Consider the following 27,327-nt stretch of genomic DNA (forward strand, 5'->3'; position numbering starts at 1 on the left):
TGCGGCCGCTGTGCTCAACGTGCGACTTCTCTCCTCCGCAGGAACATGGGTGACTTTCGGAGGGCAGATCACGGACGAGGTAAGGACGGGGCCGACTGGCGTTGCCTGTGCCCCACGGCACGCGCTCTCGCTCCCCAGCGGCAGGGCTCCCCCAGGGCCATGGGCCCAGCTGCAGGGTGCCGCATTGCGGAGCCGCCCCGGGGCACCAGGACTCAGCTCGGGCTCCTCTGAGCGCGTGGCCACGGCCGCGGCTCTCGGGCATCCCCCCCAGGCACCCCCGCTTTGTCTTTGCAGATGGCCGAGCAGCTGATGACTTTAGCGTATGACAATGGCATTAATCTCTTCGACACAGCAGAGGTCTACGCTGCTGGCAAGTGAGTACCCCGCTTCGGCACGAGGGGCTGCATGTGCTGCGTGAGCCTTCCTCACCTGGCTCTCCCTGACTCCTCCTCACCCCGGGCCGCATCCTGAGCTCTCCTCCAGTGTTCCTGAGCTGCTGCCAGGCTGGGCAGCCGGGTGTTGGAGCCGTGCGGTGCCACGGGGCAGAGAGGTGCTGAGCTGGGCTTTGGGCTGGAGAGTGCTGAGGCAGCCTCAATCCTCTCACAGCTGCAGGCTGCGGTATATTTAGCATTAAAAGCATCAGCACGGATATCGACGTAATAGCAAAACCTCCTTTTTCTTCCCTCAAACCCACTCCTGCGTTACCCAGAAGCCTGGGCAAGGACAGTGTTGCCTTCAGCAAACTCAGTCCCGTGTGTCGGTGCAAGAGCCCCAGGCAGCCTCCAGCCCTCACAGAGCCCCTCAGTACTCGTTGGGTGATTTAGGCAAACACGTCTGAATTTACGGAGCCCTTCAACACTGCTCGTGGCAGCTGCCGGGCTGGGCTGCAGCTGCTGGCGGGCGGTGGGCAGTGGGTTTGGTGGGCGGTGGGTTCCGTGTGCCGTGGGTTTGCCGTGCGGGCACTGCGGCGCCGCAGAGCCCCCACCGGGACAGGGCCAGGCTCTGCCGCACGCTGCAGCCCCGCGCTCACCGGGTGTCGATAACTCGTTGGGTTCGTGGCTCTTTGCAAACCATCCCTCCAAGCCCCCGTCCAGCCCAGTTCTCCAGGCACGCTGGATTTCCTTGTACCTGAGGTTTTCAGAGACAGCCGTGCTCATTCACAGCGTTGTGCGAGCAGTATTAAAGCTCTTCGGTACAGCGTGCCTGCAGACACTCCGGATTCTAAATATTTGAAAGAGAGTTTGAAAGGGTAGGTGATCTTAAGCATTCCGGCAAGCCCGTTGCCCCCGAGAGCAGTAACGAGGGCTTGCTCGCCCTCCTTGCAACGAGCGTTGCTCTCCATTAGCTCGGTGAGGACAGCCATTGTCATGCAGGTTGGTTTGAAAGTTTGGAGAGTGGAAATAATTAAATCATTCCGCTTCTCCGCTCTCGTTTTCGGAAGTCATTTCACATTTGCTCAAACATTACGTCTCGCCGCGCCCTCTCCCGTGGAGGTGAGGGCTCTGTCCAGGCCACGCGGTGCCGGCAGAGGGGTGACAGGAGGCGGGGAGGCTGTGCCGGCAGCTCCCGCACCGCCTCTGACTCAACCATCACAAACCACAGCCAGGGAGCACCCCGAGCAGCCCCGGTGCCGGGGCACAGAGCAGGCACGGCCCACCCGGGTGGTGCTGGGCTGCATTTCTTCCCCCTCCGTGCTGACCTGGTCCCATCGCAGCCCCACGCCTGCACCGGGACAGCGGCGTGCGGTGCCTCGGGACGCAGGGGCAGCGGGCGGCTCTCCCAGGGCACCGTGTGCCAGGGCTGCTCCGCGGGAGGGATGGCCCCGATGCGTCGCGGTGCGAGGAGCGGGCCCACACAGCCACTTAAAAATAGAAAGCTCTCCTTGTTGGGGAGCAGCAGCACTGCCGGAGGAGCCGGGAAATGGCTCTCCAGAGGGCTTGTCTCCAGCGAGGCGCCCCTGCCCGAGCGGAGCTGCCCTCGCCGAGCCTCAGCCCTCTCGCAGACACCTGCGCTCCCCTTCCCCTTCTGCTCGCCCTCAGGAGGCTTTAGCAACCCCCAGGGGCGAGGGTCTGGGGCTGCGTGCGCGGGGCTAAGACCATGAGAAGGGCAGCACGGCCGGCCCTGGGGCAGGCACCGGGTCCTGGGCTTCCCCACCGGGCTCTGCCCAGCCCCGCGGCGCTCACCTGCTCCTCGCCTTCCGCTCCTGCTGCTCCCCAATGCCACTCGCAGTCGCTTCTCATTACCGAAGCGTTCCTGACCTAATTCCTGTACCAGCCTAAAGAGCTCACGGCTTATGTCTCCCTTTCTGTAGGGCTGAAGTTGTGCTGGGAAACATTATCAAGAAGAAGGGGTGGAGGTAGGTATGACTTTCCCTGGGTCAGGCGTTTCACAGCGCTTCGTTTTCATGCAGCAGATTTCCTTGGCAACTGCGGTGCTTACGGGCTGGGGAAGGAGCTGGGGGCTGGGGACACTGCTGCTCGCGGGCAGGGGGCCAAGCGGGGTGCGGGGCAGGGCGCACGGGGCTTTGCAGGCACGGCAGTGACTCTCCCCTCTCCCCGCAGACGATCCAGCCTGGTCATCACCACCAAAATCTTCTGGGGAGGAAAGTAGGTAGCACACCCACCCTGCCCTGCAAGAGAGCGGCCAGCGCACGGCGGGCCCTGACCTGTGCTTCCTCTTCTTTCAGAGCAGAGACGGAGAGGGGGCTGTCCCGAAAGCACATCATAGAAGGTAGGGAGCGGGCAGGACGCGGCGCCACCGGCTCCGGCTGGCCGCGGAGAGCCCGGCGTGCGGCGACCGCCCCTGACGGCCCCTGTGCTGTGCGGCCAGGTCTGAAGGCGTCCCTGGAGCGGCTGCAGCTGGACTACGTGGACGTGGTGTTCGCCAACAGGCCCGACCCCAACACGCCGATGGAAGGTAGGTGCCGCCGGCGCCGCCGTGCCATCCGGGTGCCGGGACGTGCCGGGCGGGAGCAGGCGTCCAGCCCAGGTCCCCGGGGCCGTGCCCCTTCCTCAGCGCCACCGCCCCGCTGCCCCCAGGTCCCGCTCCTCCCCTCTCGCCCCTCGGCGGTGCGGAGAGGCGGCGACCTGCTGGTCCCGAGCGGGAGGGCTGCCTCCCGGCAGCCTCAGCTGTGCATCGCATCGTGCGTCTTGTATTTCATTGCCATCCGTGGGTTTTAATCATGCTTTGTGTGGCAGGCTTTCTCTTCTAAAGCGTGTTTTCCATTACTGAGCATAAATCCTTCCCTCTGTCAATGCGTTCAGCACGGGCACAAAGTTAAAGCTCTGCAGAACGCCCCCTCCCTCGCCCGGTGCCAGGAGCCTCCCCGGCCACGCTTGGACAGCCGGAGGCTGCTGCCGCGGTGCTGGAGGCGCCCCCAGCTCCACGCCCCTCGTCGTGCCCTTCGCTGTGATACGCCGGCAGCTGTAACCTCTGGTCTCTCTACATCTTTCTTTTATCACCAGGGGACCCATTTAGTTCTTCCAAGTCAAGAACATTCATCATAGAAGGTACATCGTACCCGCAGTCTGAACCCCAGCGGCATTTTATGGGACAGAACCCGCACTTGTCTTTAATTTTAATTCCTCCCCCCCCGAACAATCCTCTCCATAAAATGCGCAAAGGAAAACAGCAGCAACAGCCAAACAAAAATACACCCCCTGCCCCCGAGAACATCTTGCAAGTAAAGGAACAAAGCAAACAGCTGGTGGCTCCCCTCCCCGTTGCCTCATCTCACCCCAGTCCTCTCCCCGTGCATGGCTGCGGTCCGGCGTGCTGCCGCTGGAAGCGCTGCTTTAGCCCTGTGCCGCGGGGCTCAGAGCGCACGGGGAGCGCCGGGAGAGTGCTCGGGAGCGGGGCGAGCGTGCCAGGGGGAGCACGGCACGGTCCTTGTTGCAGGGGATTTCAAGTATCATTCCTAGATTCAGGGGGTTCAAGTCCCCTGCGTGGCAGGGAGCACGGAGGCTGGCGGGGAGCTGCAAGGCGCCACTGTTAGAGCAGACCGGCTCCCGGGTGCCGTGGTGCCAGCTCTCAGCCCTGCCCTGCCGCTTGCACCGGGCTGTGCGGGGTGTTTCCCCTCAGTATGTGGGTACGGGGCTTGGGCAAAAGCCTGCCTAGCGACACGCCACTTGACACAAGTTTTAATGAGTGGAGCAATCCAAACCCGGGCGATTTCCAGCCCCGCTGGATGCAGCTCACACGCTGGGTGCAGGGGGTGGGGCTGGGGGCAGCCGGCTCCGAGCTCAGCTGCAGACCCGCGGCTCTTCTCTCTCCATCCCAGCTGTGAGTGCATGGGGAGCACCCCGCGGCAGCCCCATCTCCTGCCGGAGCCAGCAGTCCTTCCAGGTGCAGCTTTTCCTAATACCCTGGGCGCTGCCAGCCTGTCCCCCTGCGGGCACTGTGCGGGGCCGCAGCCCAGCACCCAGCTAGCTGCACGCAGCCTCCCCCAGCCCCAGGCCACCCCTGTTTGCCCCCCTCCCTGCACGTGCAGGACCAGGCTTTCTCCACGCGGCCCTCTCTCGTCCCATGCGGAGCTGCCAGAGCCTTTGGTTAACACAAACCCAGTGCCTGGCCGAGCTGCCAGCCCACTGGTGCATGCGCTGGTGGTGTTAAACCAAGCCTTGTCTGTGTTTTCCTTCCTGCTTCCTCCATTTGGTGTGGCAGCACGTCCTGGCTTGCAACCCAGCCTGCATGGCTCAGAGCTGCCTGGGGCCAGCAGCTGAAGATGCAGCCAACCCCCCCCAGCTGAGCAGCACAAGGCCGAGGTCGCGATGCTGGCCCAGGGGCCACTGGTGGTCGGTCCCGGCACCGAGCCCCTTCCTCCGGGCTGCAAGCCCCGGATGGGGCAGTGAGCCCAGCTGCTCCTGCTCAGCATTTCGTTTTGGAGGTGAGGGCGGTGCTGGGTGCAGAGGACGAGCTGCTTCCTGCAGCCTCCCCACGGGCAGCCTCCGGCCAGCCTGGCCGATCCGCAGCTCCGTGTGTCCCATCCCAGCCCGTTCCCCGAGCTGCGGAGGCGGGTGAGGACGGTGGTGCCCGGGGACGCGTGCAGCAGGCGTGCTTTCCAGCCGGTTGTAACCAGAAGGTTGTACAAACGCCCGCCAGCTTCCCCCTCTCCTGCGGCGTTTGCAAGCAGCCTTGCAAGCACTGTACGACGTGGTGGCCCCAGGTACCCTCGCCGCATGCCGGTGGGTCCGTGCGCATCCCGGAGCCATTCTGCAAGAGACCCACGGTGCTGCCAACACCACTTACTAAATGCAGGGTTTGGGGAAGGTGCTCTTTTTTTGTGTGTCCTTAAGCCCTGTTTTACCTGCGACTCATTTCTGCAATGGAGCATTTTGGGCAAAGCTGGAGCTGGCTTTTAGCCCCCCCACCTTGCAGGCAGCACCAGCCTCCCGCGCGGTGACAGTGCCAGGTGTGGGGCTCAGCCTGCGCCGCTGCCCCGCCAGCAGCAGGGCACCCACACCAGCTCCGTCTGGGCGCTGAGTACTCGAAGCGGCCCTTTTCTGCCTGTTTCTCTTTTTCCCCTACTTTTCCTGTCTTTTTGGTGTGAGGGTGATGCTTTCAGCTGGTCTCCGGGTGCCACGCGCAGCGTTGGTGCTGGTGCCCTCGCAGCAGGGGCCTGGTGCCTCGAGCCTTGGGCTGCTCTCCGTGCCCCAGAGCCCAGCGTCTCCCACCCCGGGCAGCGCCGGCGCCTGCTCCCTCAGCCCCCCTCCTGCTCCCTCTCCAAAAGCATCTCCTGAACACCACCCCCACCTGGGGGACCATAAATCACATCCTTTTTGTCTCTCCCTGCTCATCTCAGCACAATCACACCTAAATATGTCAGCTCCATGTGACTCTCTCATGTGGTTTGATTTGGGTCTGTTTTTAATAGATTTGGAAAAGCACTAGGTGTGGAGAAGCGACTTCCAGCGCAGTCTCTCTCTTGCGGGTCGTTTTCGGTTCCCTTTTGTTTTAATTTCCGCGTCAAACTCCCGCCCCGGTTTGGTGTTTGGACGTACACTGCTTGCAAGATGTCTGTGCAGCGCCAGCCCCCTCCCCGCGGCGTGCCCGCTCCCAGCCGCGGGTCCCGCTCCCTAACGCCCGCCTGCCGCTCTCCCCTTCCTCCCCGGCAGAGACGGTGCGCGCCATGACCCACGTCATCAACCAGGGGATGGCCATGTACTGGGGGACGTCGCGCTGGAGCTCCATGGAGATCATGGTAGGGGCTGCGCGCCGCCGGCTGATGCCGCTACAAGTGCTTGCAGAGGCCTCGCTGCCCGAATCGCTGCTCGAACGGCCGCCACGGCCCTGTGGGGCGGTGGGGCTGGGCCGCAGGCACAGCGAGCGCTGACGTTGCACACCCGGGCTTTGCAGGAGGCGTACTCGGTGGCCCGGCAGTTCAACCTGATCCCGCCGATCTGCGAGCAGGCCGAGTACCACATGTTCCAGCGGGAGAAGGTGGAGGTGCAGCTGCCCGAGCTCTTCCACAAGATAGGTACCAGCCCCGTGCCCCCGAGCTCTCACCAAACCCAGCAGGAAGGGCTGGAGCGCGGGGAGCAACCGGCCCACCCCTCTGCTCTGCTCCCCAGGCGTCGGCGCCATGACCTGGTCCCCGCTGGCCTGCGGCATCGTCTCAGGGAAGTACGACGGCGGCATCCCCCCCTACTCCCGGGCATCGCTGAAGGTGAAGCCCCGCACTCTGCATGTGCCGAGGGACTTGTAGGGCTCGGGGCTCCCCCAGGGAGGGGATGGCTGCAGAGCAGGGGGTGTGTGTGTTGGGGAGGGGGTACAGAGGTTGAGAAGCAAGACCTCGGGACAGTTGTGGTTACCTTTTCCATGGAAAGCACAGCACATTACTTGCAAGGTGCTGGCCCCGTCCCATATGCCAGGGGATGGGACAGGCGGCGTGCCAGGGACACCCCTGAGACCGCTGCTGACCCCCCTCTCTCACCCTCAGGGGTACCAGTGGCTGAAGGACAAGATCCTGAGCGAGGAGGGCCGGCGGCAGCAGGCCAAGCTGAAGGAGCTGCAGGCCATCGCCGAGCGCCTGGGCTGCACGCTGCCCCAGCTCGCCATCGGTAAGGGGGCCGGGGAGGGGGGCGGGGGGGCGGCCGGGCCGCGCTCAGGCTCCACGCTCTGCATCCCCAGCCTGGTGTCTGCGGAACGAGGGCGTCAGCTCCGTCCTGCTGGGTGCCTCCAACGCGGACCAGCTGATGGAGAACATCGGAGCAATACAGGTGAGGCCCGCACAGCTCTGCGGCGGGGACGGGACGGGTCCGGTGCTGCCCTGCACCACGTAGGAAGGGGAGGTTTTGCAGAAGAAAAAGCGTGGGTTTGCCTGATGGAACGCTGAGTCAAAGACGCTGCTGGCATGGGGCCAGCTCTGCACCCACCGTCCCACCTGGATCCTGACCGCGCTCCCTGCTTGCGCACAGGTTCTTCCAAAGCTGTCGTCTTCCATCGTCCACGAGATCGACAGCATCCTGGGCAATAAACCCTACAGCAAGAAGGACTACAGATCCTAAGCACGTACCGCCACTGGGACGCCGCGCCGCCCTCGCCTCCTGTTCGCTTGCTTACGCTTTGTTGAAGCAAAGTGGAGAGCGGTTCGCATCGAGAACACAATGCGCCGAGACCGTCTAGAGAAATCGTTTCAAATGTCGCTGCAAGAGAACATAATGCTTACTACGTAACATTTATTTTGGATGCAAGAAAAGCCACTGCCGGGGAGCGCGCAGAGGCGGTGCCCACCTGATGCCCGGCCTCGGAGCTTCCTCTCCAACTGCTGAAGCCGCCCGCGCTGGTGCACGATGACGACGGGCGCCTCGGGCTCGGGCTCCGCGCTGCGCTGGCCTGGCTGGCCCCGGCACGCGGCCCCGGCACGCTCGCTGGGCACCGCGCAGAGGACTCGGCCGGTGGGACCTGTCCCGGGCGGCGGCTCCGGCCGTTGCATGCGTCTCCCCGCTGCTTCTCTTCTTTACTTTGTGTTTCTGGACGAGGAGGCTGTTACATTCGGGCGTGCTCGGAGCACGGTGGCCGCGGGAGCGTTGCGCGTGCAGGGCTGGCTGCTGGCCGGGACCGCACGGGCTGTAAGAGGCTGCTGTACAACACCAACAAGGAAACAACCACCAAACCACCACCAACAGCAAAGTCTTCTCCCCAGCGGCGTGGGGGCTGCCGGCCCGGGTCGGTGTGCCTGCTCCTGCGCCCACGCCTGGGAGGGGGGAAGGAGGGGAGGGGAGGCCGTGGGGCAGGAGGGGGATGTGGGGGGGCAGGGGGTGTCCCTGTGAGGGGGGCCCTGCACAGACCCTCCCCGGACAGAGCCCCCAAGGGGCAGCACCCGCCTGTCCTGCGGCAGCTCACAGCACTTGGCTGCGTGGAGGTGAGGGGCTGGGACAGTCTGTGTGTGTGTGTGTGTGTGTGCGCGCTGTATACGTGTCAGTCTGTACAGATATACCTGTGCAGATACCGATAGGAGCAAGGTTTGTGTATCTGGGTGCAAACATGCATAAACACACGTACAGAACTGCATAGCTACATGCAGCTATAGATATCTACACATACTGACATATGTAAATATATGCGCACACAGATTACAGGTGTATATATGTGTGTATATAATATACACAGCTGTATATGTCAATCTATATACTTATACCTATTGCTAGACTGACAGTGATACATATTTATACATCTCCATATGTGTAGATATACACTCATATATATCACGTACATATATACATACAGAGACATACATATATACATCTGTATGCATATGCATAACTATATTGATATATTTAAATATATGTAATGCATTTCTGATTTGTGTGCATATATATGCAATATGTAAATATCTGTATATACATAGCTGTAAACACAAACATACATATGTAGGGTATGGATATCAATACCTGAATATACACCCATCCTTATACATAGGTTTACATATAAAGATATATGTATACAGAGTGCACCTTTTTGTAGAAATTACAGATATGTATAGCTCAACCTATATACATAAGCACACGCCCTCTCTATATATTTAGATAAGTGCACATGCATGTGTGTAAATGCATGCGTTACTATATGTATGTCTATAAAAATATATACACATCTGTATACTTACATAGCTAAAGCTATACCCATACACCTATACCTATATCAATGCCCATTTACATCTACATATCAAACTATATATATGGCTTTTTATATGCATAATACATACATAATAAATACATAATAAATATACATACACACACTTATAGCTAGGCACACGTGAGTAGAAGGCGAGTGTGCAAGGGGCAGCGGCTGCTTCCCGTGCAGAGCTCACCTGGAGGGAGATGGCTGGTGGGGGGCAGCTCCTTGCTGTGTGCACCGCTGGGTGTGCGCACCGCTTTATGCATGCAGGTGTGTGTGCGCACCCCTGTGAGTGTGCAGGGTGCTGACAAGTGCTGGTTTGCCCCGGTGCTGCCGTTCAGATCTAGGGCTGCTGTGCCAGTCTGCGGGCACATCCGTGCTGCTCCAGTGAAAAGTGGGGGCGGCGCCGTGGGGGAGCCCACACATGGGCTGGCTCTCGGGGCCCCTCTCCCAACTCACTGAGCAGCTCGCTCGCATCCTGCCCCATTCCCGTGGGCAGAAGGGCAGAGCCCCCCGCGCCAGGCTGCGGGCACGTTGGCAGGGCCGGGGCGCAGCCGCCAGCCGAGTAACAACGCTGCTCCTGCCTCCATTTTACAGGATTTATTAAAACACAGAGAACATAAACCGAAACACACAGAGTACAAAGTAAATGTGAGTGTGTTGGTTACAGGTGCCATAAACCTCCTACGAAAGGTCATCACGCTGCAGTCAGTATCACAAAGTAACAGCCCGCCAGGCATGAAGGCAAAAAGGCTTCCGCCTCCCTGCTCTGCCCGGAGCGGTTCCTGCCCGCACCCTCCTGTGCCCGCTCAGACCTCCTTCAGCTCCGGGCAGCCCACGGCCAGGGAAGGGGGCAGCCGAGGGCTCTGGCCCCTTCCTTCAGGGGGGTCCCAGGGGAGCCCCACCGCACCCGCTGGGCTGGCACTGCACAGCACAACCCAGCCCGGGCGCACCCCGTGCCGAGCACCGCAGCGGCTGCGGGCGCTCCCCGACCTGCTCTCCCCCTGCAGCCTCCTCCTTCCCTCCTGGGCCTGCTCTGGGAGCCCTCCCACAGCCGCAGCACGGCGAGGGCAGGCTGCGGGCAGAGGGACAGCGGGGCAGGGCTCAGCCACCTGCCTGGGGGGCCAGGGCGACGTGAAAGGCCACGCACAGGCTCCTCTCTCCCTCCTCCTCCTCCTCTTTACTCCCTCCCTCTGGCAGCAGGGCAGCGGCGGGCATGCACTTGCTCAAACACAAAGAAGACATAAAAATAGAACTCACAGGGAAGCTACCGAACAGGATTAAGCTTGGTGCCTAACGGTCAGCATGGAGGAACTGGACTAGAAACAGAGCTTCCAACAGGTCTCCCTTTAAATCTGATACATGTCGATAAAAACAGACATAAATACTGTTACTCTATATCCCTTCTTAACTCATCCCACGTTTTCCAGACAAACTCTTCAAGTCTTCAATAAGAAAGTGCAAAAAATGTACAAGGAAATGAAATCCCCTTCAGAGCAGTTCTTGCGATGGCGGGGTCACATCGGGCGAAGCACACTCAAAGGCGAGGGGGCACAGGCCTGCGGCAGGGCTCGCGTCCCACGGGCAGCGCCGCCGTGCGTCCCCTGCCCTGCCGTGGCGGTGCCGTCCCTCAGCAACTCCACGGCTCCTGCTCGCGGGCTGCAGAGTGGCCCAGGGGGCTGCTGAGGGGACAGAGAGGGGGACTCACAGTCTGCCGGGCACACGGGTGGCAGCCACCCCCGCCCCAGGAGGCACGGCAGCGCAGAGCCCTCTCACACCCCGTACGGACCCGTGCGTCCCGCCCGTCCGCACGCACGCTACCGCCAGTCCCGACACATGGAAGGAGGCAGTTTAAGCACAGCCTTACCTCAGGTGGAAATGGGAACTGCAGAAGAAAATCTTGGAAACGGCTAAATATCTATTGGTAAGAGAGAAAACAGCTCGCTTGCCCACAGTCCTTTGGGTTTGCTCGTGGCCCGCTAGAATTTGCCCCCTGACTTCCCCTGTCAGTGTCCTCTAGAAGTCCCAACCTACCGGTCACATATGGTCCTAGAGGCATCTGACTGTAGTTAACAATCCCACCAGGCCCAGGACCTCGGAAATTCGGCCCAAAGTTGTTGTTGTAGATCTGGGAGGAACCAAAGGAACCCTGAGGAAATAACGAGGTGAAACAGGCACTGTCGTGGAGCCCGGGGCACAGCCCCGTCCTGCCCTCCACCCTGCCAAGGCCCAGCAGGACCGGGGTGCTCACAGGGCAAGGCCGGGGAGCAGAGCTGGGGGCAGACAGCACGCACGCACGGCGGAGCGGGCACGGGCCTCCCAGGCGAGCTCTGTGCCCTGGCCCACGGCCCACTGACCTGCTGGACCGGGGGCTCGCCCCCGCGGGTGGTGAGGCGGCTCAGGATGCTGCGCTCCGACATCTGCAGCCGCGCGGCCACGGGCGGGATGCGGGACAGCATGGAGGGCAGGCGCGTCACGTCGGCCTTCATGTCGCTCAGCAGCTCCTCGAGCTGGTTCAGCACTGCAAGGCACAGCCACAGGCGCTGAGCCACGGCACCCCAGCCCCTGCCCCAGGCGCAGCGGGCAGCAGACAGCTCCAGCCCTGGAGCTGCTCACGAGGAGCTCTGCGGGCAGCTGGCTCGCTCCCCATCGCACTGCGTACCCTTGTGCAGGACGGCATTTGCAGGCTTGTTCCCAGCAAGGGACTCTTTGGAGAGATGCTGGTGGCTCTCAGCAAGGCACTCCACTTCAGCCAGACGGGCGTTCAATGCCATGGCCGGGTGATTGGGGTCTTGAGTCATGTTGAGGTACGCAGCCCGTCGAAGCTGCTCCTCTATCACCAAGGCCTGCTCCAGCAACTGGGGGGTACAGGAGAGCAAGGACTCGGGACAGATTCAGGACTGCACCAGTGCAAACCAGTGTCACTCCGGAAGCTACAGCTGCCCACATGCCTGCCATCCTCCCCAGCTGCCTGACCCCAACAAGCTCCTGGGGGAATCCCAAAGCAGGCCCAATCACACCCTGAGCATCCCAGAAAGGGATTTGGGCAGCATTTCCACAGCACTGCAATTGTCAGAAGCAGGAACAGCACCCAGTCCACTCCCAGGCACAAGCCCAGATTGGCCAGCTTGGTCTCACCACCCTCCAGAGCCAGCGAGTGCTCCCCCTTTTCCAGCCCTGCCCCTCAGGGAGTGCCTGGGTGCTCCTCTGTCTGCCACGAGTGTCTTACAAAACACCCAGCTGCCTCCTGCTCTGCTGCCAAGTGCTTTCTGACTCCATCCTTGCTGCAGGGGCTCTCCTGTGCCACTGGTAAGGAGGACTCGCCAGCCCTGGACCTGTAACTTGCCTTGAACCGCCGGGCAAGGAACTTGTTCTTCATCTCGAGGTAGTTCCCCTTGTGTATCTCCGACTTGAAGGGCTCGTTCAGAATCACGTAGCGCGGGTCATTCTGGATGTCCTGCCAGCGGGCATAGCCGTGACTGGGCGCAGAGGGAGCGTCAAGGGAAGAACTGGCCAGTAGGCAGCACTTCTCGGTGACACCTCTCCAATCCCCTTCCCTGCTCCATCCCCTCCCCATCGCCCCAGCTTCCCTGCTCCCACTGCTCCACAGAGGTCTCCTCCCCCCGCAGCCTCCCCAGCACGGGGAGGCAACTGCCCACAAAGCTAAAGGGTACGTGACAATTCCTGCCAACAGCCAGTAGTCGTGTCTTCGGTGCCAGATGTCATAGATCTTGCCGGAGGAGATGGCAGCTCTTTCCTCATTCTGCCACAGCGTGTGCAACTCTGCAGAAACAGGAGAGAGACAGCCTGGTCAGCCAGCAGAGCTGCTGGGGACATTGTACGAGCGCAGCAGGCAGCGTGAGCTAGGAGATTTCCCAGGCAGCCATGGGAACAGTGCAGAACCGAGACATTCTGCCATGAGACTGTAGAACGTTCAAGTTCACAGACCTTTTAAAATGCCTCGTCTCTTGCTGTTACCTGTAAAGCCACCATCAGCGATGTTGAACATGAATCTGAAGTTCACATTTCTGTCATCCTTCTTTCCATCCTCTTCTTCTTCTTTGTCACCATTTTGCTGAGTCTCGCTTTGCTCCTTCTCTTCCACCTTGGTATCCTCTGCTTGGCAAACACACAAAATTATGCCTGTCTAAATTTACTCAGACGAAAGACTGATCGGTGTCATCACTGCTCTATTAACTGCAAGAGGAACTCCCCAGTAAAGTTGGGAAAACAACCAGCCCACTTTCTGCTCCACAGCTGCTGACCGTCTGCTCCTTCCAGCAGCTCCTATTGTTTTCACAAGTACAGGCAATGCCCACTGTAACAGGGTCTGGGGCTCCCTGGCTTCTGAGCATCACCACAATGCATTAACTGCTGCAGGTGCTGCCAGCTGTCCTCACCAACACCCTGCAGACGCCTGCCCTTGCCTCTGTGCCAGACACCTGCCTTGCTTTCGAGACCTGCCCACCAGGGCACTTCATGCCACTTCTCTCAAAAAAGCCTCCTTGCACCTTACCTGGTTTGACTTCTTTGTCCTCCCCTTTACCAGGACTACTGTTCAACTCTGGCTTTTCTGAAGGCTTCTCTTTTTCTTGAATTCCCTCATCTGTAGAAGGGAACGGGACTGTGAGAAAAACTTGACATGAAAATGCTCTTCAGGGAACAACATCTGGATACACTTTACCTTTTAGGGTAAAGGGTAAAGGAATTATATTGTATGTACATTCAAGTTGTTCAAGAAACAACTTCAAACAATATTATTCTGAATTTTATCAAGAAAATATATTTAACTTTCCCTCTTGCTCAAGATATCTAGCGGAACACCTTATTATAAAAGAAAACGCCCCCCAAAATGAGCATTTCGCATAACTTACTTTTGATTTGTTTTGATTTGCACATTATACTAAACTAATGCTTTAGTATTACAGTGTAGATTACATTTGTGATAATGTTCTGTCATTATCTAAACAACGAACTGGAAGTTCAACGGGAAGACTTTTTTTCAGGAATTTCTGTAGGACACTGCGACATCCAGGTTTTCCACTGTGATTTGGAGAAGAGGAAGACCAAAGCAAGACGCAAGGGCCAGAGCTTCCCACCAGAGGGAAAGCCTGTCAGGAGCAACAGCATACCTGAGGCTGTCACGGTCATGCTCCAGTGTCTGTGTGACTTTAGGTGAAGAATTTCTCCAGCACACATCAATGTCACTGGTAAGTGTCACAGCCCTCACAAATGTACCAAAGGCTGCTCAGAATGGAGTCTGCACTTGGGGACCACATTCTTCTGTGCCACAGAGAGACTCACCTTTCACTAAAGGCTCGGGAGAAGGCTCAGCCTTTTCACCCTCCTCTTGTTTCTCTTCCTTCAGTTTCTCTTTGCTTTCACAGCTTTCTTGGTGCTCTTCACTTTCCACCTTCTCAGCACTTGCAGGCACCTTAATGTAAAGCATCCGCACTTAGCCCAGCAGTCAGAGGGACGTGGTTTGTTTCCTGAGCAATGCTGCAGCATTTCCCAAGAAACCCATTACCCCAACTCTACCGAGTCTGCTGGGCAATGGCGTGGGCTTAGGATCGTGACCAATTCTCTCCCCACACTTCCTCCACAAGATTTTGTGTTTGTGTGGAAGCGAAGTCTAGTCAGTCCAGATAGGAAAAGACCGCAGAAACTCATGGGAGCATGCAGCCGGGAAATTTCAGGGCTGCTAATGCTGGCCTGGTTTCACAGATCTCAGCTCCTGCATGACTCCCAGAGCAGTGACAGCATGAAATGCCTGTAACTTTGCACTCCAAGAAGGGGAAAGGCTGGAGCCCAGTGCACGTGCAGCACTCAGCCCAGCATTGCCCATTTCTCGGGAATGCTCCAAGCTCCCAGGCAGGCCATGAAAAGGCCTCCCGGAGGAGATGCTGAAAAAAGCCACCCTACCTGGCTGTCAGACACCTTCTTGGGTTTCTGCTCCACTTGTTCCTTTTCCTCTTGGAATCCAAGTTGTGTTTCTATTTTTTCTGTAACAGCAGCAAAGCAAGGAAGCTGTTGACAGGGACCCCTGGACTTTGCCAACTGCACAGTGCCAGGCAGATAACTGCAAAACCTTCTGATGCCTTGTTCCACCTCCCTTCCTAAGCCAGACAGAAGTCACAATCACTTGGAAGCCCGCAGGCACATTTACCTGCAAGGGTAAGAGGTCCTGTGTGCATATGCGCTGGGCTGGCCGGGACAGGGGTGTTGGGATCTGAAGAAACAATCTCACTGGACTTCTTGCTCTCTGGGCCTTCCAGAATCAGATCTGGGGTGCTGTACTTCCCGTTGACATGCTCAAACTCCTGGACCTGGGGCAGACGCATGCCATCAAGTCAAACACAGACAGGCGGCAGCACAGTAACAGTCTGTGGGGCACTTCTGTGCCTGCCAGTGGTGGCACGCTTCGCTGAGCAGCAGATGCCACTGTCCACACCAGCATGGGATGTCCGTGCCCTGCTGCCCTCCAGACTCCCGGGTCTCAGCAGCACCTCCACCAGCTGCCCTGCACCAGTCTCTCCCTGCCCAAGGCAGCAGGCACCACGTTTACACAGAAAGCTCCCCGTGTTCCAGCAGGTCTGCTGCGGCCGTGGTGGCTTTGCAGACATGAGGGAGAAGCACTGAGTTACACTACGGACACGGCTCCGGGGCAGGGGCGCGACAGAACGGCAGCATGCTGGTGACCATGCCAGTGCCCACGCAAAGCCTCTGCACACATGCAGGGTGAGCTGTACCTGGCTGCTGGGAGTGCTCATGCAGTGAGTTTACAGCCCTAGCCTCTGGGGCCTCTCTGCCCTCTCCCTTTTCCATAGAGCCTCCCCTATACATCCGATTCCCTAGGTAGCAATTTCCCACTCTCCCTACCCAGCAAAGTAATAGTCGGTGCTCAAGACACAGCCAAAAACAAGCGCTGTCACCCTCCGCGTTTGCCTTTCCTCACTGCCACACTGTGACCACTTCTCTGATCACCTAAAGGACTCCCTAGGACAACTCATTGTCTCCCTTGTTGACACATGGATTGTGATGTGGGGAACCGTACCGATGAAAAAGGAGTCTCAGCAATGGATTTGGCAACCCATCACTTGCAATCTGTGGATGTCCAATTCTGCAAGACAGCTGAGCATACATCTCCTCCTCTATACCTGACTAACTGCTGCTATCTGTGGGGTCAGCACATGCCTGGGATTAGCCACACAACAGAGAAACTAGCTGAGTTCAGTCCCAAATCAAGGCTGGATGTCTCTCTAAAAGACATGCTTTAGTTCAACAAGATGCTGGGCACAATGCAAGACTCTGCAAGTGAAAATCTCTGGCCTGTACAGTACAGGAGGTCTGAGAGGTGACCATAATAGTCCCATCTGAAATGAAAAAAAACCTATAAATCTAAGAATTTTTGCAAGTTCAAAATGTGATTTTCTCATGATTTTTTGCCAAGTGTGCACTTTACCTCCAACTGACCTAGATCACTAAAATACCACAGACAGGGCTGTGGTATTCCCACCCAGTCTGGAGCAAACTAAAGCCTAGAAGAGCCTCTCTTCCTGACCTTTCCAGCCCAGCGCTGCAGACCCTGTATGTTCAGGCTGCTTTACAGGCAGATTCACTAAGTAGCAGGATCACCACACCCACCCTGCCAGGGACATTTGACCCCATTGTGCTGAGACTCACAGCTCTGGGGAGGCTGAACAAATCTCCAGTGTGATCTTTTTTTGTCTCACAGGCTATGAAATGCCTCTCATCCTATATGCCTTCAGGAGAAAGAAGTGGCAGGATTTGAAAGGCAGTTTGCATTACCATCACATACATCTTTGACAAAAACAGATGTGCATGGAGTCTTGGAGATTCAGTGAGGGGATCCCTGGCAAGAAGGCATTTACCAGCTAATGAAACCCCCAAGTGTCCAGAACATACCTGAAATGGCACATTTAAAATTTTACTCACCCACCTTCTTCCTTACTAGTGACATAACTCCTATCCGAGTCAGCACGTGCTGGCGTGACAGCCCTTCCCGGGGAACGCCATCTGCAAAGGTTTCAGCACCATCTGCTCCAGGTTCACATAAATGTCTCATGAACAGAGAGACGTATGCCCTGCAGAAGGAAAGCCAAAGCATGGTCTAGCCTGGACCACAAACCCCCTGCTGAGCAGAGCACCCAAACCGCCTGCTTTCACCAGAGGGCAAGGGCAGAGTTCCACCGCCAGGCACACAGCAGGAAGAAGCTGCGTGTAAGAAAGCCAGTGCAGAGCCTGGGACAGACCTCACCACGCCTGCCTGGGACCACTGTACCTGAACTCTTTCTCGCTCTTCCCTCGCAGATCCCGGACCAGCCAGTGAGAGTTGAAGGCATCCTGGGGTGGCATGCCCCACCGCATGATAGCGTTCAGGAAAGCCTTGCGCTGACGGGCATTGAACCCGAGAACCTGCAGGGAGCAGACGTGTCACTGTGGTCACAATGTGGCCTTGAAAATACGTGGAATCTCAGAGCCTCACAGCTGTTACACGTGCTGAACCAGGACTGATGCTGGTGACCCAGCATGAATGAGGACAGACAGACACAGACGTGCTCTGGCCAATGCTGACACTCACCTCAATATTCCCCCCAACTCTTGCCAGCAAAGGAGGGAGAGGCTTGTCTCGGTCACTCTTCAGCTGTCTTCGTGATTGTCTCCTGCCACCTAGAGTCAAGCAGCCTAAGTGATGGACTTGCCCAGCCAACAAGGAAGGACAGTCAAAGTGCAGATGCTGATGGCCCTGTGCTCCAAGCTTCCTGTACTCCCTGCTGATGGGAGCAGAACCTGCGCAGACCAACAGCAAGGGTGCAGAGTCCCCTTCACCCATCACACTGGCCTCCCCAAGCCAGGGGCACTCTTCAGCACTTACCAGGCAAGGGAACACCATGCCTGTTACTCTTGTGGTCTAGATCCTTCTACCGCAAGGACCAGACCAAGGTCTTGCAACAGTCAGTGAGCAGAAGAGCAGGTCATGTTTCCTGCCCTGGAAATCACCTCGCCTCACAGGGTGAGCTGGAATACCTCCCTCAGAATGGAGGCTACGAAGCAAGCCAGTCCCTCCAGCCCAGACATTCCTGTTGCACTGGAGTGCCAGCCAGCCCCAGATCATAGGCTACTACTGAAGGTCCTGCAGAGCCAAATACTGTGGAGTATCAAATGATTTAACTCACTCTGACCTTCTGGTCTCTCTTCAAAGTCTTCATCCTCATCCTCGGAGCCAATGGAGTACTCAGACTGGTTGTCAGAGAGCTCGTCCTGCCACTCTGCAGACCACAAGGGAGGCAAGGTTAGCAGAGAAGACTCTGCAAGCCTGCCCAGGAGGGACAGCAGGACAAGTGAGAGTCTGCCCACAGAGTGGTGCAACCAGCATCCTGCACCGGGCAGCAAGAGAGAAAGACACAACAATAAACAGGAAATCACAATCTCAACTATTCCAGAACTATTATTATCCTATACAGAAAAAAATAAATATTTTGCCCATGGACATGTTTTTTCCTAAATTCTTCCTGCAAAAACAGTTACAGACAAAAATAAAGTTTCGGAATTTGGGAAGCACAGATCCAGGCAGTCTATCAAACTGCAGAGAAAGGCTGAGCACCGAAATACAGCCACTGTGTTCATTGGAGAACCTGTGTGTGCAGTTCTTGAGAAGCAAGCCCGCAGGGCCTGCTACCCACCCCTGAGCCCACATGGCAGCTGAGCAATTGAGGCCGTACCTTGGTCCTCCTGCGAGGCATCATTGTAATTGACCTGCTTGCGGATTCTCTTCCCTTTCCCCAGGTTCCTGGCCAGATCTTCCTGCTGCTGCTCGTAGTGGTGCCGCAGTAGCTTCTCCCAGTAGTCGGGGTCCACGTTCTCCTCTTGCTTGATGATCTCACGTTCCACCTCCTCCTGCAAAGCAAAAGACAAGAGGCTTGAGATGGGAGCTGCAGACCTCCCCATGTCACACTGCTGCCTGCCTTCTAACTGCACTCCGGGGAAAGAGGAATGGAGGGCACTGAGCCATTTGCTGGCAAACAAGATTTTCAGACGTGCTTTGATCACCCAGTGGTCTACTGCCTTCACTCTGCTCTACTTGTATATACACACTCAAAATCTCCACCCTGTGTTTTTGCCCAAATGTACTGACCTCAGTGCCAGGCTGTCAAAGGGCTGAGACAAGCTCCCAGCCAGCCATCTGTACCTAGAAACAGCCCCTACAAACACTGCCACCCATCCTGCCCTGCAGAGCCCGTGCTCAGGCCTAGGGAACAACTACAGATGTGCAGAGATTTCCCAGAATAGCAGCCTGCTACAGACTTGAGAGACAGATGAAGGAAGGAAGTCAGTTAGCTACTGGGAAAATAAAAGACAGCAATACAGTACATAAGCAGCACCATGCCTACTCTCAGTCTCCAGGGAACAGCCTTCAGAGGGACAGAACAAAGTGCCTACGTGCTGGTGGCAATATCGCATCCTGCAGCTGTGGGAAGAACCACAAGAGCTATCTCACGGGGAAGGGACCCAACACCAAAAACATATCTATCAGTGTGGCCATTTCACAGCTCCTCAGGTTCCTGGGAGACCCAGCCCACCAGCACCTGGATATCCTTATTGCTTCCATCTTAAACATCAGGCCTCTACGATCTCCTTTTTCCGACGGGAAAGGAGGCCCAGAGAAACCCAGGTACTACTGAGAGTCTGTAACAGGTCAGAGAACCACTGCAGAGAACCACTTGCAAGAACAAGAAAGGGAGAGGAAGACATACATATGGAGGGACACACAGAGAGATGTGATTATAAGACGTGATACTAATCACATTACCACACCATCCTCTTCTCTCACAACATACTGGGCCACTTTAAAGGAGCTCAGATACTCGTTCATGTTCTGCAGCTCAGTGTCATCAGTTGCATCCTGGTTTCGGTCCAGAAGCTTAGAGATAGCAGCATCGTCGTAGTGGATCACACTGCTGTCATCCACATCCTTATTGTCACCTGGAGAGCAAAGTGCAGGGAACAGAAGGCAAATCACCACGCCTGCCCCCAGAGAGAGGAGAGCTCAGGTTGGACACAGAGCCGAGTCGCCCCAGCACTGGGGGCTACAGACCTGGAGGGGTGCCACCATGCTTTTTTTTCATGCCAGGAGTCACCGCACCCCCTTTGGTTGACAGGGTGTCAGAGAAAGGGGTGACAGCATCCGGCATGGCGATGCGCTGTCCCTGAGACACCATGCCTGCAAGCGTAAGAACACAGGAGTGAGCCCCGGCAGCTCGGACAGGGACCCGCCTCGCTCAGAGCACCCCCAGCTCCCTCCAAACCCCACCTTCCACATCATCCTTGAAGAGCTCTTCTGTCCCGAACTTGAGGATGTCATCCAGCTCCTGCTTGGTCATGGAGCCCGACTTTGAGCCAAGCCCAGGACGGACAACCAAGTGGGTGAGCATCATCTTCCTTTTGGCCACCTGGGTGATCCGCTCCTCCACGGAGGCTCTCGTCACGAAGCGGTAGATCATCACCTTCTTGTTCTGCCCGATGCGGTGGGCTCTGCTGAACGCCTGCAGGCGGAGAACAAAGCTGCAGAGCAGCTCGCTCGCAGTCAGCCTGATCAGCGACTCCAGCCTGGCCCCAGACCCCAGCCGGAGGAGCCCCTCTCTCCCAGAAGTGAGGTCCCCAATGCTGGGAACTGCTCCCCACTGCTGTCGAGGATGGCACCCCACCATGCCATACAGGGAGGCCAAGTTTCCGATCCCTCCAGGGCACAAAAGGCACCAGCAAGACCAAAGTTCAGTTCAACATACAGCTGCTACAGGGCAGTGGAGCAAAAGAGGCTCCTCAGAGACAACCTGAAGGCTTTGTAGGAGTTCTCCTTCCCCCTCCACTGACTGCAGGCAAACCAGCTCCCTAATGCAGGCCTCTAACCGAAGGGTCTGAAGGCAGGCAGTGTAGAGACGTTCCTCCTAGGCACCCTCTACCTGCAGATTCACCAAGCCCTTACTTCTCCTTCACCGCCCTGTACCAGCACACCCTCTTGCCAAAGACTCAGGTAAAGGAAATGCTGGCACAGATGGGCAACTCTGGAGAGGATCTCCTCTCAGCCAGGACGCATGGGAAGGAAAAACATTTGTCTTCACTTTTCCATTATTTTTAGAGGCATTTGCTGCTCAGCCTCTCCAGCTGCCATTTTCCACTGGTGGTCAGTCATTAGCTACTGTTCACGAGAGGCTTTTGGAAACACAAGTGGAAGGTCCCCAGAAGAGGAGGAGACACCTGGTTGCAAACAAGCAGCAGGAGAGAATGAGAAGCCTGTGAAGGAAAGCCAGTTGTATGCCCAGTCCTCCCCCACACCAGAGACAGGCCAGGCCAAGGGCAGCGGTACTGGGAAGGGGGCTCCTGAACAGAAACATGCCCTGCAAACACTGCAGAAGGTGTCAGCAGCTCATTTCAGTGGGCAGAATGTGGAAACAGAGGGCCCAGCCAGAAAGGTACTTACTATACTGGAAGGAAAAGAAAAAGTAATAAACCTGGATGTCATTGTGGGGATTCCAGTCAGAATCATAAATAATGACTGTGTCGGCTGTAGCAAGGTTTATGCCCAGACCACCGGCGCGGGTAGAGAGGAGAAAGCAGAACTGCTGAGCACCAGGAGCTGAGAAAGACAAACCCACAGGTGGTAAAAGGTGAGACAGCGAGGAGCTTGGCTTACTTGGAAAGGTGCAGTACCGTGCTTCAGTTATAAAACATCAGGAATCATCGGTCTAAGCCAACAAGCAACAGACAAGGTAGGCAAGGAGTAAAAATACATCACTGCCTGGAAATCAGTTATTGGAGAAAATACAGCTCCAGTCCTGAAGGGGAAGCTCTGCAGTCTCCTGAGGCCTTGAAGGAAAATGCCAAGTCTTTCAAGCCAAACAGGCTGTCATTACCAGGCTCAGACACCACTGGAGGGGCTTAACCACGTGGTAGGAACAGCCCTACGCTGAGCATCAGGACACTGAATTTTCAGAGAGCTGCACGACAGACGTGTGCAACCCCACGCACCGCCTGTTCTGTGCGAGCGGGGGCTCCTCAGGCACAGGCAGCCTGACCCCGCTGCTGGCTGCTGCCGTAAATCCACCCCAGCGTGCACTGCCTGCACCTGCTCCTCCAAGGGAAGAAAAGCAAGTACCATTAAACCTGTCGATGGCTTCCTGGCGCAAGCCTCCGGTGATGCCCCCATCTATCCGCTCATACTTGTAGCCTTCGTACTCCAGGAAGTCCTCCAGCAAGTCCAGCATCTTTGTCATCTGCAGGACGAGGCAACCAGGGTGTGAGCAGCTCTGCACGGCCCACACAGGAACCGTGCCGCAGAGAACCTGGCCATGCCCAGGGCTGGGGGACACTGCTGCAAACAGCGGCACCCCGAGGCACAAACCGCGCTCCCCACATCCCACCGTGTGCCCTGGAGCCACTGCCGGGCTCATGGCCACAGCCTGAAGGTCACGGTGGGCAGCAGCCATGCAAACAGCAGGGTACTGCAGAGGAGCAGCTCTCACGTCTCATCCTCTAGAGGCAGCTTTGCCAACACGAGGGCATTATGTCTGAACGGCCTTCCCCAAGGGGAAGCGCTATTACTGCTGTCTCTCTTTTATCCACAGATAAAAAGAGGTTTTAAACATTACAGGGACTCCCTCAGGAGAGAGACGAATGCAGTCCATCCACTGTGACTGCCAAGGTGTCACGCTGCGATATAAGCTGTCAGCAGCTCTTCCACCTACCTCTATCTGTACCTAACAAAATTCTCATATAGAACAAAAAAATCCTTCAGCAATTTTTTAAGGTTCCTCACTAGCCCTTCCACACTGCTCACCTGGGAGAAGATCAGAACTCTGTGACCCCCATCCCGTAACTTCTTCAGCATCTTTTGGAGCAGCATCAGTTTCCCAGAAGATTTAACCAAAGAATTCCCATCATAAGATCCATTGGGCAGAACCGGAGCCTCCTGTGAAGACATTCTGGTTAGCCTTGAGTAAAACATTCAGTAACTTCAGGGAGAAACTCACATGCATTGCCAAGACAAAATATTTATATCAAATCACTTACACCAAAACCCACACCTTTAACCAAAGACAGAGCACGGAAACAATCCCACTGAGGGATTACACCCAACACTCTGTGAGATGTGTCCACAGTGCAAAGTAAGTTCACGTACCACCGCAGCCACAGGGAAGAGGTACGGGTGATTACAGCACTTCTTCAGATCCATCATGATGTTGAGCAGTGAGACCTGGTTCCCTCCACCTTTTGAATTCAGGGCTTCAAAATTCCTTGTCAGTATGAACTTGTAGTACTTCCTGCACAGACGGGGATGGGACAGACACTGGTATTATGGGCCTGGCAAAAATCAGATGGCACCGACAAACTCCAATTAAGTCAATGGAGCTCAAAAGGGATATTTGGTACAGGGACTTTTTTTCTTAATGATGGTTCAGCATCCCCAGCCTGGGGCCAGGTCTGTTCGGCTGTTCTGCGGACACCACAGCCCCTGGAAGTGAGATGGGATCGGGGGCACAGCAGCCAGGAATGCTCCCTGCTGCTGGGTGTACATGAAGCTTTGCCCCATGGTGAGAGCAAGAAGCAACACACCTTTCCCTGCAAAACAGCCTGCCGTGTGCCAAGCACCTCCTGCAGAGCAGCTGGGACTACATGGAGCCCAATTTAGCCAGACTGAACCCCCCCAGTGGCACATAAAAGACTCCAGCTCTTCTCACAGGGCGCCTGGTAACAGAGGGGTTTCTCTGACCCATCGAGCCCCACTGCCACCTCGTGCTGCAGGCAGACGAAGCAGCAGGAGGGAAGGCAGCCACACTGCCCCAGGGGAGCCAGGCACAGCCTGCTGCAATGTTGTTACTCACTTCTGCATTTGGCTCAGCTCCACTCTCACTATCAGCTCTGTCTTGGCCGGCATGTTCTTGAACACATCCGCCTTGAGCCGCCGCAGCATGTGGGGACCCAGCAGGTCATGGAGCTTTTTGATCTGGTCCTCCTTGGAGATGTCTGCAAACTCCTCCAGGAATCCTTCCAGGTTACTGTGAAAGCAGCCGCAACACAGCACTAAGCAAAAGGGACGTGCAAGGGTAAAGAAATCTGTTTCTTTATAATTTAAACACAAGTGAAAAGCTCTTATTGCACACAATGCTGTAACACTCCCGTGCCTGTATCTGAGCAGAGCTAAAGCACAAATTCCCCAAAATACCACTGTCTCCACAGAGAGAGGACCTGACTGATAGGAAAGCAGTACCTACACGCAGGGCCCAAAAAATAGTATTCAACATGAATAAAATCTGGCCTCACATAAAATGTGCGTGTGGCTGTTATGGCCAACCACTGGGACAATGTGCTTTGCCAACGACCTGCCACGCAGACCAGTGACGTTCGCACAGCAGTAATTGCATCCAGGCACTACCAAACAGACAGGAGCCCTGGAAAAACCCCACTGGCCAACAAGGATCACATCCAGGCTGTTCTCCCTTTCCAGGGAGAGAACTTGTGCAACTTACTTAAACCTCTCAGGAGTCAGGAAATTGAGCAAGTGGAAGAGCTCTTCCAAGTTGTTCTGGAGTGGAGTCCCGGTGAGCAGCAGCTTGTAATCAATCTTGTAGCTATTTAATACTCTAAAGAACTTGGAAAAGAAATCACGTTAGGTTAAAAGAACTCAGGGGAACTGACAAATCATCTGGGAACTCTTGGATCTGCAGAGTGCACACACGGAAACTCGACAGTGAACTCTTCTCCCCACCAGGCATGCAAAGCCAGGCCACAGCCTGCATGTCCTGCTCAGAGCCATCCCCACTTATTCAAAAAAAAAAAAAAAAAAAAAAAACAAACGCAAATTGCTTTTTCTCAAAAATCAAAACAAAATAAAACGCTCCACTATGTGTTCTGCTTAAAAAGCAGCAATGGCTTCTCCCCTTCGTTTAAACAACCAACCTCGCATCTTTTGCATGCAAAGCTGGAACATAAAACATGTGAAACTCCTGAGTGCATCAGACACTTCCCTGCCTGTCTGCCCGCTGGCTCCATGCTGCTGCAGGGGCAAGCAGAGCTCTTCAGCCCGTGCTTCATCCACCACCAGGCAGGCTCACTGCCCCGAGCCTGCTGCTGGCACCACCAGCCAGGCTGCCACCCAGCTCACTACTGATGGCTCTCTAATGCGAGAAGGCGTTAGAGAGAGAAATCCCACTGAAGCATGCCCTGGGCAGAGCCTGTGCAAGCTGAGGACATCTTTCATCCCAAGCAGCGAAGTGCAGAGCAAGAGACTGGCTGTGTGGGGTGGCACTGTATCTCTGCAGCAACAGCAGCAGCACTGGGTTGGAAGAATTGCTCACAAACGTCTGCTACCTACTTTGGACTGGTTGTTCTTCAGCCTGTGTGCTTCATCCACCACCAGACAGGCCCATTCTATCGAGCCCAGCACCGCCTGGTCAATGGTGATCAGCTCGTAGGAGGTGAGCAGGACATGGAACTTGATTTGGGCTTCCTTCTGGCGGAGCAGAGGAAGAGAAAAGCCAGGTTACAAGAGGGCAGGGAATGGGACAGCCTCCACCCTGTGGTGCTGCTGCAAGTGACACCAGCTGTAACCCAAAAACGGGGGCTGCTCGTACTGCACTGCAATGGCATCAGCAGCAGGGCCCAGGCATGAGTCACGCCAGCAGAACCTACACCCACCTGAACATTAGAATGAAGCAGGGGATTACAGAAACAGAAAAAGGTCTGGCAGAAATCTCCACAGCCCATCATACATCTACATTTATAAATGGTGTCAGCTTCTCTCTTCGGAAAACAGCTGATAAGGGACCGGCTGATTAGGGACACCCCCCTCTCTGGATGTCAATTGGCCCTCTCCCCTTCGTACTGACGGTGAAAAGAGGGGCAGCATACAGACTTGGCCCCTACCTTCATCCTGAAGACCTTCTTCCCACTGCGGATGGCATTGTCTTCAAAAGAGAACTCATTTTCCCGGATGACCGACCGGCTTTCTTTGTCCCCTGTGTAGGTCACGACGTAGAAGTCAGGCGCCCACATCTCAAACTCACGTTCCCAGTTGATGATGGTGGAGAGCGGGGCACTGACCAGGTACGGCCCTTTCGAGTGGCCCTGCTCAGGGAGACAAAGCCCAAGCTGCTCACTCCGTACCAGGAGGCTGAGCAGCTCACAGCCATCCCAGGGACTGCTGTGTGCTCACCTCCTTGTACAGGGAATACAAGAACACGATGGTCTGCACCGTCTTCCCCAGCCCCATCTCATCGGCCAGGATTGTATCAGTCCCTTGGGCCCAGGAAAATCTCAGCCAGTTGAGCCCTTCCAGCTGGTAAGGATGGAGCGTGCCTCCCGTAGCATCGATGTACCACGGCTGTTTGTCAAACTTAACTGTAGGCTGAACAAAAAGACACAGAGCAGTAATCAATTCCCTCTCCCTTCTCTGCAGTCAAGCACATCCCTCCTTGCGACACAGGACGGCCCCAAAAGAGATGCAGACACAGCCCTGCCCCTTAGCACAGGTGCTGCTGTGCCCAGCATGCAGGGCTTTGCTGCGTGCCACCACAGGACCCAGCGCAGTGCAGCACCAGCCCTCAGGCAGCTGTGCAAGACAGGAGGACAGCCTGGCAGCCTCCTCTCCTTGACTCTTTCCTCCCACCGTAAAAGTCTGCAAGGAGTGATCCAGGCCTTTCACAGCACACGTCCAGCTCTCCCTGTGCATGTGAGACCTGCACAGGTTTGGGGAAAAGAGACCCCAAACATCCTTGTGCACAGGTGAAGGACCCCAGAGCTTCAAATGAAAAAAAAAAAAAAAGAAAAAAACTGTTTCTGAAGGAACTAAAGAAGAAAAACGTAAAAATGTAACAGGCTTGGGACACAGAAAGACCTTCCTTTTGGTGGGCTCACACACCCTCTTGCTGAACCCACCGTTCTTACTTACATCAACGAGAGGAGTTTCTGGAGGCTTTTCTAGCTTCTCCTCCTTCAGCTTTTTCCCTTTCTTATTCAGCTTCTTTAGAGGGCGTGTGTCTTCCCCCAGCATCAGCTCCCTGAAACAGTGAGCACTCATCGGGAAAAGGCAGACAGACATTTGTCTCCCGGTCTCCAAGCCAGGGGTTAGAAATGCCTCTCAAATTCCACTGCCTGTTTCCCCACAGGAGCTTTTCTGGCCCAGTTCCCATGGGC

General features: G+C 56.3%; 2 protein-coding genes across 21 annotated transcripts in view; one reads left to right on the top strand and one right to left on the bottom strand.

The window, feature by feature from the left end:
- Positions 1–8,117, top strand: part of KCNAB2 (potassium voltage-gated channel subfamily A regulatory beta subunit 2) — a 289,172-nt gene extending 281,055 nt beyond the window's left edge. For 10 of the 12 annotated variants that reach the window (XM_066982157.1, XM_066982156.1, XM_066982158.1 and 7 more), the window contains 12 exons: positions 42–79; positions 295–374; positions 2,312–2,356; positions 2,562–2,606; positions 2,687–2,730; positions 2,830–2,916; positions 6,114–6,199; positions 6,355–6,475; positions 6,570–6,664; positions 6,938–7,058; positions 7,129–7,217; positions 7,416–8,117. In XM_066982157.1, the coding sequence (XP_066838258.1) occupies positions 42–79; positions 295–374; positions 2,312–2,356; positions 2,562–2,606; positions 2,687–2,730; positions 2,830–2,916; positions 6,114–6,199; positions 6,355–6,475; positions 6,570–6,664; positions 6,938–7,058; positions 7,129–7,217; positions 7,416–7,505 (941 nt within the window). In that variant the 3' untranslated portion in view covers positions 7,506–8,117. The other 2 variants (XM_048067358.2, XM_048067357.2) reach the window with 2 other exon arrangements.
- Positions 8,118–9,702: 1,585 nt separating this feature from the next.
- CHD5 (chromodomain helicase DNA binding protein 5) overlaps positions 9,703–27,327 on the bottom strand; it is a 36,332-nt gene continuing 18,707 nt past the window's right edge. For 4 of the 9 annotated variants that reach the window (XM_066982136.1, XM_066982131.1, XM_066982133.1 and 1 more), the window contains 30 exons: positions 27,083–27,191; positions 26,348–26,539; positions 26,059–26,259; positions 25,508–25,645; positions 24,663–24,784; positions 24,018–24,191; positions 23,315–23,456; positions 22,973–23,104; positions 22,292–22,409; positions 21,648–21,772; positions 20,450–20,681; positions 20,234–20,359; positions 19,949–20,121; positions 18,861–19,035; positions 18,315–18,407; positions 17,720–17,808; positions 17,420–17,553; positions 17,078–17,222; positions 15,284–15,443; positions 15,040–15,119; positions 14,422–14,551; positions 13,634–13,723; positions 13,096–13,233; positions 12,792–12,900; positions 12,464–12,596; positions 11,780–11,975; positions 11,475–11,638; positions 11,152–11,266; positions 10,985–11,035; positions 9,703–10,799 (listed from right to left, as the gene is read on the bottom strand). In XM_066982136.1, the coding sequence (XP_066838237.1) occupies positions 11,028–11,035; positions 11,152–11,266; positions 11,475–11,638; positions 11,780–11,975; positions 12,464–12,596; positions 12,792–12,900; positions 13,096–13,233; positions 13,634–13,723; positions 14,422–14,551; positions 15,040–15,119; positions 15,284–15,443; positions 17,078–17,222; positions 17,420–17,553; positions 17,720–17,808; positions 18,315–18,407; positions 18,861–19,035; positions 19,949–20,121; positions 20,234–20,359; positions 20,450–20,681; positions 21,648–21,772; positions 22,292–22,409; positions 22,973–23,104; positions 23,315–23,456; positions 24,018–24,191; positions 24,663–24,784; positions 25,508–25,645; positions 26,059–26,259; positions 26,348–26,539; positions 27,083–27,191 (3,943 nt within the window). In that variant the 3' untranslated portion in view covers positions 9,703–10,799; positions 10,985–11,027. Of the gene's footprint in view, positions 10,800–10,984; positions 11,036–11,151; positions 11,267–11,474; positions 11,639–11,779; positions 11,976–12,463; positions 12,597–12,791; positions 12,901–13,095; positions 13,234–13,633; positions 13,724–14,421; positions 14,552–15,039; positions 15,120–15,283; positions 15,444–15,475; positions 16,491–17,077; positions 17,223–17,419; positions 17,554–17,719; positions 17,809–18,314; positions 18,408–18,860; positions 19,036–19,948; positions 20,122–20,233; positions 20,360–20,449; positions 20,682–21,647; positions 21,773–22,291; positions 22,410–22,972; positions 23,105–23,314; positions 23,457–24,017; positions 24,192–24,662; positions 24,785–25,507; positions 25,646–26,058; positions 26,260–26,347; positions 26,540–27,082; positions 27,192–27,327 lie in introns of those variants that run through there. The other 5 variants (XM_066982139.1, XM_066982135.1, XM_066982134.1 and 2 more) reach the window with 4 other exon arrangements.

Source organism: Anser cygnoides, chromosome 23, assembly GCF_040182565.1.
Source record: "Anser cygnoides isolate HZ-2024a breed goose chromosome 23, Taihu_goose_T2T_genome, whole genome shotgun sequence".
NCBI lineage: Eukaryota > Metazoa > Chordata > Aves > Anseriformes > Anatidae > Anser > Anser cygnoides.